The sequence below is a fragment of the Saccostrea cucullata genome, unplaced genomic scaffold, assembly GCF_032062105.1.
Source record: "Saccostrea cucullata isolate Sc308-1 unplaced genomic scaffold, CSIRO_AGI_Scuc_v1 ctg382, whole genome shotgun sequence".
Lineage (NCBI taxonomy): Eukaryota > Metazoa > Mollusca > Bivalvia > Ostreida > Ostreidae > Saccostrea > Saccostrea cuccullata.
The window spans coordinates 888,820-901,488 of NW_026925758.1; the positions used below are offsets into that span (position 1 = coordinate 888,820).

At 33.5% G+C, this 12,669-nt stretch overlaps 1 protein-coding gene across 2 annotated transcripts; it reads right to left on the reverse strand.

Annotated features, from left to right (window-relative positions):
- LOC134269770 (eukaryotic translation initiation factor 4E-like) lies at positions 1-11,994 on the reverse strand. Of its 2 annotated transcripts, none has more exons than XM_062751983.1 (7): positions 11,933-11,994; positions 6,209-6,396; positions 5,311-5,374; positions 4,699-4,812; positions 3,978-4,117; positions 3,759-3,813; positions 1-2,128 (listed from the first exon to the last, which is right to left on the reverse strand). In XM_062751983.1, exons 1-7 carry the CDS (start codon positions 11,957-11,959, stop codon positions 2,069-2,071), a joined length of 648 nt encoding a protein of 215 aa, XP_062607967.1. In that variant the 5' UTR covers positions 11,960-11,994; the 3' UTR covers positions 1-2,068. The 2 variants fall into 2 exon arrangements, with proteins under 2 accessions (XP_062607967.1, XP_062607966.1); XM_062751982.1 differs by lacking the exon at positions 11,933-11,994 and adding an exon at positions 6,599-6,676.
- Between the last annotated feature and the right edge of the window lie 675 nt (positions 11,995-12,669).

A 12,669-nucleotide genomic window follows, 5' to 3' on the forward strand; every position in this document is an offset into this window, starting at 1 on the left:
TAATTTCTTAGTATTTATTTTTTCATGGTTTATGTATCAATATATTTAATCATATCAACAATAACACTGTACCATACTAACAATGGATCTAGAAAAAAATGCACTTCAATTTTCCATGTTCATCAACTAGCTGTTGATACATGTTTAGCAAATGGGGAGCAAAGAAAAACATGAAAACTTTCCGGTTGTTTACCAATAATTAAGTGATTCAAAAGGGCACAAATAAATTCATGAGCTTAATACATCAAGAACAAGAGATATTTTGTAAAACACTTATGCCCCCCCCCCCCCTCCCCCAAATAATTGGAATTTTTCTAAGTCAAAAGGACATAACTCTGTCTAAAATGCCTTGACCCAAAAAAGCTCTTGACCTAAATATTTTTATGGTAAATGTGTTTACTGAATTTCATTTCAGTATGCGCAACCTCTGCACAGAAAATGAACAGAAACTGCAAATAATTGGAATTTTTTTGAGTCCAGGGGGCATAACTCTATCCAAAATAGCTTGATCGTACCTAAAACAGAACTTGTCCGACCAACCGACAGACAGCAGCAAAGCATATGCCCTTCCTTCTTGGAAGAGGGACATACAAAAAAATCAGACTGAATATAGAAAACTTTTGGGGCAATGTGTGTTACTTAACTAAGCAGTATAATATCTGTGAAGCATACAATATCATCCTTCCACCAACAGGCATCCCTTATAAAAATTCAGCACGTAGTCTTTCATTCATCCTTTAATACACATTGCAACTACTAGAGAAAATACATGCTGGAGAATACATAGTTGTAAACATGTGGGATTATACATGGAACAGAACACAATGTTTTACACCTAAGTCCATGTTTGAGTGTATATTTTATACAATCAAAATGTTCAGAGCAGTGTACCAATGAATGCAGCTAGAAAAAGTTGAAATTTCATTCAATATATCAGTTTGATTACAGAAGCCAGAACTCTAATACAATCCTTCATTTAATAATAAATATCATTTCAACATGCAACATGTGATGCATAAATGTTCACAACATATGCTTTTTCTACAGAAAAACAGGTTGGAAAAATTTTAATCTTCTTAAGCATGTGTTTTCTTATGATTTTGCATTTGAGTTTATACTTCAGCATTAACTGAAAAAATATATGGGATATGCTTCCAACTAAAACACACCTAAAGCCCTCATTAGACAAGAGTTATCTGTCCTTCCTGTCCTCTGTATTAATGACAAAATGGTTATAAACCTGCTCTGTTTAACACACAAAAATAAACAAATAAATAATTAAATGCAATCACACTGTACCACATGTGACACCAAGAGCCATGGGGAATAATTAAAAAGGTCTCAACACAAATAATCAACACAGAAACCTAGCACATAATTGACATGATAGTCTTATAATTCAGAAAACCTAGAAATATGTCCATAGGACATGAATGCCCCGCCGAATGTATAATACTAACACAATATGAAAATTTGTATTAGTGTATAAAATTTGATTACACTATCTTGAATGATATCTTTAAAACTGAGCTAAACACTAGTTTAAGAAAAAGTGAGGTCAAAGGAAAAGCCAAGGTCAAAAACTTTGATGCAGTTGAACAGTTCTCATCAATATCTATCAGCATATGAAGTTTGATAAAAATATCTTGAATAGTTTCTTTGAAACGGAACTTTGAACTGAGCTAAACTTTTAAAAAGCCCGACAAAAGGACAGATGGAAGAACGGAAAGACGGACAGGACAAACACTATTTGCCCCGGCAATATTCATGGCGGGGCATAAAAATTCCACATTTATCTTCACATGAGGAGAATGCAAATTCAGGCATTTAACAAGAGCACTCTGTAAACACAGGCATTCATGAACCTTTCTGATGCATACCAGTCTCTCGTATCATAGGTACTTCTAGGGTAATATCTAAAATAAAGTCTTCAGTTGATGTTCTGTGATAGCGATGCCAGTAGCAGCCTGTAATAATTGTCCAAGCACAACCATGAAGGAAGTCTGTAATGCATCAGGAGGGGTGAGATAAATGTTTTGACTACTAGTAATTAAAGTTTCAGCCTGTGTTAAACACGGAACCGATCTTTTGCTGTGGATCCTGTTTTTGTCATGGTGTCTGTGTGTGCCTGTAATGACAAACAAAAACTATCATAACTGGATAAGCTTTTTTGATTTCATATAATTTCCAATTAAATTTTCAGATAAGTTCACTTTCTACAGCGATTAACTAAGACACTTTTAGCCACTGAGCTCATTAAATGACATCCCCCTTCCTGTTGAGCATAAAGGCATAGTCACTGTTTTGCCATGGGAAACTTGAAATATTTGTCCAACCAGAACATAAAGTAGGAAATGCATGAGACATTATGTTAGATATTCTGCTCAATTCTGTGGTGTAGAGTTATAGATAAGAGTTGGGTATCCCTAATAAGAAAGAATGGCAAAGTCCTTGTTTTGCTAAGAGAAACCAAACATCTGTCTAATCAAACCTAAAATGCTGAGGCGGCACTTTTAATGTTCTGTGGGGGTCCTATTAAAATTCGTCATTTATTACAAATTCAACAAGAGGATACTGTAATTTATAAATTGAATAAAAATGATATTCAGTCACAGTATCAAAGGACGTCAAAATGATAATGATATCCTTTCACAATATGACAAATATCAGAGGTGCTGTAAAACTCAATTTTCATTCCCATAATGACGAGTTAATGATGAGTGTTGTTAAAAAAATTCCTTGACCAATGTTGACCTCTTTTAAAAGTAAACTATTTTAATTGAGACTAAAACTGCCAAAGTTCCTGCAAATATGTTGTTAAAATCCTTGTTTATAACGTTTTCAATCTCACATCACATCTCTATGACGTCTCAACTTCATGCCATATTGGTCATATAGCCTACAACATTGTAAATTACAAAAGGGCAGAGAAACAGGAAAAATTTACAAAGAATTCAAAGTTTTGTAGTTGGATATGGAATTCATTTCACTTGTGGGACAGGATTTTTTTTTTATATTTTCAACTGTGCTTCACTATCACGAAAATAGCAACAAATCCTGGCCCAAGAGTGAAATAAATTCCATATCCATTGAACTACAAAACATTGAATATTCTCCATATAATATCAGTTTTGGATAGCAGATCAGTGATTGGAAGGGCCAAAATGGTCAATGGGACCATGGCACAACTGTCAACGTTTTTAATGGGCCATTTTGAAAATGAATGGGCCATCAATATAATCTGAAGTGCCACATTAAGAAATAACAGTGACAAACAAATATGAAATACAAAAGAAAACACGTTTTCAATTAACCAAATCTAATTTTTAAAATCTGCAATGCAGCAAATTTAAAGGAACTCGTACAGAATATAATTTATGCGTAATTTGTGTTTAACGCCAAAAAATGAAAGTACACCAATGAATGAATGAAGTAATGTACCTAATGTAAGTGCTTCGTTTAACTGGAAGTAGTTTTTGACAGGTTCAACCAATGATATTTGTTGTTTTAAAACTGACTGCATTTAAAACAAAAGTAAAACAAGAACAAAAGTTGTACGCAAAACATTTCCAAAATATTCAAAAACTGAATGCGGACCTTGGTGCCACCACTGATTGATTTAATGTGCCATTTTTCATTTCAATGCAACTATGGCGCATGGTGCAAGCCCTTCCCAATCACTGGCAAATAAGTTATCCCCTCCCCTATCCCATTTTTCAAGAAAAGGGTATAAAAATAGTTCCTTTGTTAGGACTTACCTGGAAACCTATTTGTATTTTGGATGGTATACTTAATCTTTCTTTTAATTTTCTTCTACAATAAAATCAAAAACATAATCAGAACAACAACAAAGCATGAATTTCTTCTTTAATTTCTTTTAATTTTGTGTTTATTTCCTGTTATAGAATTTAAACATTTTTTGTACCTTGTTATTTGTAAATGTTTTTGATGTAATAAATAGCAATATAAAAACCAACCCTATTTTTAATATGGCATCGTTTCTCCTGGCCTCTTTTGTCCAGAGACTGAGTTTATCTCCCTTGTTTCTGATGTTGACTACAGCACCACAGATGTCCTCGCTATATTCCTCAAACGACTCACCAATTAAACACAGTAACTACAAACAAATCAAAAAATAGGATCACAATAATAACTATAAACAAATCAGGAAGTCACAATCAACTTTTATGCCTTAAACTTAGTCAAAACAGAAAAGGGAAAAAAAGATCTTTCATCCTTATTACTTCTTAACCAGATTAGTTACAAATTATAGAAAACTCTGGATCACTTTTTTTTTTTTAAAAACTGTCTACTCAAAATAAAAAAAAATTATTTTTGCCTATACTTATTTTTATTATGGGACATATCATGCTATACATGTATTTGTTTTAATATGAAACATATCAGGGCTCTCACACCACTTCTTGAAAATAAGGCTTTGGCTGTAAAGATTGGGAAACTAACTATCTTTATACTAGGTTTCTAGGCTTTATCAACAAAAATTTAGATCACACCACATGATTATCTGACTTACGGTTTCTAATCAGAAATACACCACATGATTATCTGACTTATGGTTTCTAACCAGAAATACACCACATCATTTTCTGACTTACGGTTTCTAACCAGAAATACACCACATCATTTTCTGACTTACGGTTTCTAACCAGAAATACACCACATCATTTTCTGACTTACGGTTTCTAACCAGAAGTTATCCAGATCTGTCTGTCTCTGATTTTTGTTAAGATTAATTAACCACCGCCCTCCGTCCTTATTCCTTTCGTCCTCCCACATAGGCTGAATGCCATCCTGAAATTGTACAAGGAAAAAATCTATCTTGGAATTGTATGAGTGAAAATTTTATCTTAAAATTCAATCCTTGATTTATACAAGAATAAATTCTATCCTAATACTGTAGGAGTGTAAATTCCATCTTAAAATAGCATGTACATGTAACCATTTGAGAAGAATTGTATAAAATGTTATATTTTATGCAATATCATACATCAAAAATAAAAACCAAGTCTTGGTGTGCTTCTCACTTGCATACTAAATTTTTACTGCCTTGAATAAAAATGAGAATTAAGATTTTGAAAATTTCCCAACAGGTGAAATATTGTTACCGTAGTTTGCTTAATTTCTGGTGATACTAAAACTAACGCCTAACAAATAAATGAAAATATTAAAATATATATGGCTGACAAATCTTGACCTTTAAATATCAATGAAGGCAAGGCTGAAAATGCATGAAGACATTGCTAATGTGATGGACATTAAAGTTAAGAGCTACGCACAGTGACGACTTACCTTGAAGAGTGAGTAATCACAGCCTGAGGGTAGCCTGCTGGCCTTCTGTACATGGTTATATAACCTACAATTAAAATCTATACCTCAACAAACAATAGTCAATATATAAAGACAAAGTAGGTCTTATAAGTTTACTCATATCACATGTATCAGTGAAATGTTCTCCTAGATGCACCAGAATGTGTTTGTGATCCTTTTTCTTTAACAGTACAGACACAGCTGTCATGTTATAGATTTTCAACTTAAATTCCATGTAGCTACATGATGCTTAAAGACCCTTATTATTTTTACATGTTACAAGTGTTGTGTCAGCAAGGTTTAGATTCAAGCATGTCTCAGTCTAAAAATAAATTAGCATTCCATTAACCGGTCACTCACACAAGACAATACACATCTTTGATCATGTTCAGGTTTCACAGAATCTAAAACTTACCTTTTGACCAGAAATTGCTTTCAAATTATTAATGATTCTGATACATTTTACGCAAAAAGACAAGAATAAGACTTCAACAATCCCTGACTACTTTGACAGCTGTGAATATTTGTCATTGAGATTACAAGTAAATGCCAATATTATGCCATGCTGTGCATTACTTGAGTGATAAATGCAGCCTTGAACTTCATCACCTTGAAGTAATGAATCATATTTCTTTATAAGTTTGACCGACCCATTCTCCTCTCATATATTTATTTAAACAAATTATGCAGGTTTAATAGAAATTTCTAATAGGTGCAAATCTCTCAAATTAATAAAGTATTTTAATAAAGGCAAAAAATATTGGAAGTATTTGGATAACACTTCTGTTCATTGACAATATCAAAAGCTGTTATCTGGTCATTCACACAATAACGGTGTTTCTACAGAATCTGATACTTAAAAGTTCAGCAAGACACTTACGCCCAAAAATCTTCTACTGTGTCGAATGCTGTGATAAGTTTAAGGTTTGCCGTCCACTCTTTAGTGCGGTCATTTTTGAAGAACCACAATGCCCATCTGTTTTGTAGAGGATGCTTGATTAGGGCCTCCGGGGGTACAGTGGCACCATCGTCTGTCTGTTCATCTTCCTCCTCCTCAACTCGCTCTTCCTACAACAAATAAGGAGACATTTATATTCTGAATGAAATAAAATCTCATCGATATTAACTCCTTTTTAACATAAGAAATATTTCTCTTACCTGAAACTAACAAAGGCAATAAAAACTACCAGCACAAAATAACTGTCAACAATTCTTCTAATTATCATGATTATTAACACAGACACTTTGACAACCTTTTAAGAAAACCTACCATGGTCTTGTGTAAATGTGGAAAGAAGACAAACTTCATTTTAGGATTCTTACAAGAAATTTAAACACTATGACTGTCTACACTTTTAGATATGCCACAAAATGACAGTTCTTAATACAAACAAGCAGGTCTCCTATTAAAAGTAGGTCAATAGGTGATATTCCTGCTTGTCTCTTCTATATTTAGCAACAGTTATGTATTAGTTAATTACAATTTGGCCACTTTCCATGCATATATTATAGCAGTATACAACTACTATTATTTACATATTCATAACAATAAAGTGGAACAATTCTTTTAAAAAAAATATTTCATATACTGGGTTATAAATACATGATAAAGGGAAAATAATTGTACTGTAAATAATTAAGGAATCACTGTCTAATTAGGAGGGTATGTCAGGGCATCAACAATAGTGGGAAACATGGGATAATTTGCCTAACAGGCGAAGCCCGTTATGCTTAAATTATCCCATGTTTCCCACTATTGTTGATGTCCCTGACATACCCTCCTAACTAGACAGTGATTCCTTATATTTCCATTTCATTGTGAAATAAAATTGTAGATTTAGACTTTAAAAATGTAGATAAATAGATTTAAATCACATGATAGTCCTCGCCAACCGACGTCAAACACAAAGGCAGCCGCACGAGATTTACATGCATATTTGGCCTCCTTAGCGTCAGACACAGAGACAGATGCACACGAGAATTGCATGCGTATTAGGCCTCCTTAGCTCCCGACCTATCGACCTGCCTAATTTACATTCCGGCAGAATTATCAAGAAATAAAATACCCCTAACTTTCAAAGAGTTATCACAGAGAAAAAAATTAGAAATGGAAATATTATCAGATCATAAATGTTCATAAATGTACATGTATATATATGCACGAACCTTTTTTCAAGACTTTATTAGAAATTTTAAAACTGTGCTTGCACTTTCTTAAACATAAAGAGAAATTTAACATATTAAGATTTTGTTTCTTTTTGAATATTAAAACCTTACTTCCTCATGTTATTTCAGTTTTTAAGTTAAAGGAACAGATTGGGGTTTTATTCATACTGTCATGCTGTTCTTTACCAAATTCCCCCCTTGTTATACCTATTGTGGCCCCGCCCTATCCCCAGGGGTCATAACTTGGACATTTAGAATCTACAATACCCCAGGTTGCTTCCACATTAGTTTCAGCTTTTCTGGCCCTGTGGTTCTTGAGAAGATTTATTCCAATATATTTCAATTTAAAACTTTGATTCCATATTATAGTCCCACCCTACCCCCGGGGGTTATTATTTTACAATTTAGAATCTACACTATCCAAGGACATTTCTACGCAAGTTTCAGCTTTTCTGACCTAGTGGTTCTTGAGAAGAAGATTTTTCCTATATATTTCACTATAAAACTTGGATTTCCTATTGTGGCCCCACCCTACCCCTGTGGGCCATGATTTTTAATAATTTAAAATCTACACTTATCCAGGATGCTTCCATATAAGTTTCAGCTTTTCTGGCTCAGTGGTTCTTAAGAAGAAAATTTTAAAGTTTTTCCAAGATATTTCAATGTAAAACTTGGGACTCCCTATTGTGGCCCCACCATACCCCCCCCCCAATGGGCCATGATTTTAACAATTTAGAATCTACACTACCCCAGGATGCTTTAACATAAGTTTTAGCTTTTAAAGCTCAGTGGTTCTTGAGAAGAAGATTTTTAAAGTTTTTTCTATATACAGCAAAATTTGATTCAAAAGAACACGGATATTGCGAATTCAGGAATATAGTGAAGTTATCCTGAATCCCCAGCAATATAAATTTAACGAATTCCTTATAAGGATATAACAATTTACAGATATAGCAAAGTAATTTTATAGGTCCCAGTGACTTCGTTATAACCAAGTTTTACTGTACTTCAATGTGAAACTTGGATTCCTTATTGTGGCCCCGTCCTATCCCCAGGGTCAGGCTTTACTCGCATCGGTCATGGTTTGAGACGACGACTGTTCGTTATTTCTGTATTTTTGCGTGGACACTCGCATCGGTCATGGTTTGCGACGACGACTGTTCGTTATTTCTGTATTTTTGCATGGACCCTGGGATAAAATTGTATTCCTTGATATGCTGTGACTTAAAACCAATACTTTATTTAGTTTTGTCTTGGAAAATAAAGTGTTTAACGTACCAAAAAGGAATAAGAACCCCCCGATGAACGATCATATCCCACAGTGTGCCCCGTCCAATTACAAATTTACACTACCCCAGGATGTTTCTGGCCCAGTGATTCTTGAGAAGAAGGTTTTTAAAGTTATTTCCTATATATTTCAATGTAAAATCTTGAGAAGATTTAAAAGAAAAAAAAAAATTCTATATATTTCTATGTAAAAATCGGATTCCATATGATGACCCCGACCTACCCCCGGGGGTCATGATTTTTACAATTTATAATCTACACTACCCAGGATGCTTCCACATCAGTTTAAGCTTTTCTGGCCCAGTGGTTCTTGAGAAGAAGATTTTTAAAGTTTTTTCCTATATACTTCAATGTTAAACTTGGATTCCCTATTGTGGTCCCGCCCTATCCTTGGGGGTCATGATTTGAACAATTTATAATCTACACTACCCCAGGATGCTTCCACATGTTTTGGCTTTACTGGCCTACTGGTTCTTGAGAAGATTTTTAAACGAAACCACCCTATTTTTGTATTTTCTTGATTATCTCCCCTTGGAAGGGGACATGGCTCTTTATTCTAACAATATTTCAATTTCCCTTCCCCCAAGGATGCTTTGTACAAAGTTTGGTTAAAATTGGTCCTGTGGTTCTTGAGAAGAAGTTGACTACTGTTGAAAATGTGAAAAGTTTACAGACAGATGGACAATGGGTGATCAGAAAACCTCACTTGACTGTCTTGAGCTTTCAGCTCAGGTGAGCTTAAAACATTTACCTGGTCATTCCTTATCTAAAATTGCAGAATCTGAAAGCTTATCTGGTACAATGAAACACCCTAGAAGCATCTTCCATGCATGTCTGATCAAAATAGAGCACAGAAGTACTTAAAAAGAAAACTGTTCCAAAAACCTCAACCTAGGATGCCTACACCGACACCAATGGTATCAAGCTCCCCCAAATTCATTGAGGTGAGCTAAAAATGTTCAGCTTTAAACAAATTGTCAAAATTATAGCGAGTCTGGGGCATTATGCAATGGTCCGAGTACAGTTCGAGTTGACCAACATTTTCATGCTGAATATCAAACAAATCTTTTTTTTTAGTCAATAAAAGAACTATCAACGATTTAATGAATTTATATGAATCGCTCTGTAACCAATACAATCAAGATATTATCCTGCATGCTAGACCTATACGGTATAAAAGAAATGGTGAAATACTGTAATAACTTCAGTTTTTATGATAAAATTGGTTATAAAATTGTAAAAGTAAGATTTAGATTTGGAATTTGAAAAATTTAGTCTTCTACCTTTCATGTTAATTTAATATTGTGGCTATTTTACTGCCTATTAAGTTGTTTGTGTTACAGGGTTATCCTTCATATGTTATTCATGTCATTCAACAGTCCTTCTTTAAAAATTCATCTGCAAGAACTAACATCCTTTTCTTGTGTGAAAATAAAACAGGTACTTTTTTTATGTGACGGATTTATTTTTATATATAATTGATGTAATTATATTTTCATATTCATCGTGAACATTTTCAATCGATGTATTGATATTGTCACTTTCTTATGGGGATGCACGGATTCACACATTCATGCAGTTACATCAAGTATTGTCAGTCCGTGCTCAGTGTTTTGTACAGAGTGTAACAAATTGAATACACCTGAGAAATATAAAATGTTTTTGTAAACAGGGCACAAGCTCTGTTATTGTTAATGATTACGAATCTACCTTAGATGGATATTGTTGTCATTGTGCACAGTGGTGCTCACAGCAAACAATAGTCCAATCCAGTGAATGAGCCAAAAAGCATGATGGTCTACTACATATTTATATTTTTCAGTGGGTCAGGCAAATTTAGGAGCGATTTGAAATGACTGTAGGAAAGTCAACTCATTATTATTTTTAACTTTTTTGTGAAAAATACGAAGAATACATACTAATTAAGATTTCCCATGCCAGGGATTTTCCACACCATTTTGGGAATGGGGCCCAGGCCCTTACAACTGGGAATTTAACAACATTTTATCACTTTTTGGGAATTTTTATTGCATGATATTTTTCAAGAAATAAACACTTATAATGAATAAAATTGATTTTTACTTCATTATTCAGAACTATAATTCAGAGAATAGATAAATTATTATGAAGTTTTAGCCAAGTTTCCTAAAAATCTGTTCATTTCATTCAGATTTCAAACCTGACCATGTTTGTTTTTCATGAATTTTGATCAAATTATATTTGTGGAATTTATATGCATTCAAAAATTCAACACATGCTGATCATTTTTGGGAAAAATGGAAGGAATCTGCAATTGGGAATGGGGCCATATTCGGCCCTACACGGGGCAGTGGAAAATCCCTGCATGCTTGTAAGTTATATTAACAAAGTAAATTTTCAGTGGTGTATAGAACGTTGAAATACCTCTCACAGTCTTCACATAAGTAAATGAAATTCCATTTTTTATTTTTAAGATTCATCTATTTCTGGTTGGGATGAAATACTCGGAAGTCTCTGATTTTATCTTACATCTACATACCCAACCAGAAATAGATGCATTTAATCAATGTCTTACTTTGTACTGAAATAATTTTTTAGGAATTTTTTTTAGGAATAAATGAGTGGTTGACAATAAATTGGTTTGACCAGAGACTTTTTAAATGATTTGACAAGAAAAAAGTCTCTTCAAGCAAACAATGTCATTTTAAAGTAGGTAATGATTGATATATTATCAAAATGTGAGCTTGAATGGTGTCTGAATTGAGTTAGTTACCTTGTGGTACAAATAAGGGTGACCCTATACTAAACAAGTGCCTGTTACTGTTAGTCACTTAGTGTGAATGATATGCCCGTAAGTTGGTATTACGCATTTCTACGATATTTATAAGGAGATAATTTTAGTCTAAATATATATTTTTTAACATACACCTTTAAGTAAAACCACCAAACCATACTTCTTCAAGTTATTAAAGATCTTGCGTTGGTCAGGTTGTAACTTCAGCGTGTGCCTCCTCGTATATGAAGCATGTTTTTACCGAAATCATGAAGACAAATGCCGTTTTCTAACTGAAATACTCACAGCTTACTTTGGGTTTTCATTGTTCTTCATGAAAAGAACATACTACTAGCTAAATTTAATTATTAGAGGACCATTTCATTCACAATATTTTACCTCTTTCGTATCAATTTCTGAAGCCATGTTGTATGAAAAATGGAGACTGATCACATGGTCTACCGGCTTCGAAAACGAGGCAATGATTTTAAAGGGGGGTGAAAAAATATTGTATCGATAGATTATATTTATGTTATGATTGCAGTTAAGTACCTTAAAAATTATTTTTTGACCAACTTTACAATTTTTACTTATCATTATAATAGTTAAACGACCCAAATTATATGTAGTCCAAATCCGATCCCGATGAATATAACGATCTTGCAGGCGCGGATCTAAACATGACCAAAAAAAAAAAAGACAACCAAAACCAAACCCTTTTTTTTTCTCGGGGAAAATTCTTTGGATTACTAGCTGTTTTTCTTTTAAAACTATTGCATTTTAGCATAATTCAAGGAATTGCTTTTAAATGAATAAATTGATATACGGTATGTGTTGCACCAGAGACATGGTTTTTATGTCTCTGGTTGCACAGGCACTTGTTACGTATACAGGGTACCCCTACCTATATATACCACGTGGTAAAATAAGTAGGGAGTACCCTGTATACGAAACAAGTGCTGTGATGAGTTGCATGAAAACTCAAAAAACAAAATGATTGATTTTAAATAATAATAATTACATTTCTCTGTTATATTTGAAGAGACAATTAAAACAAAAATTAGTTTTTGTTTTTTTTTATTTTAAATATAAATTGGAAGACATGCAAACAGCATAAGCAGATAGAAAAACCCGAC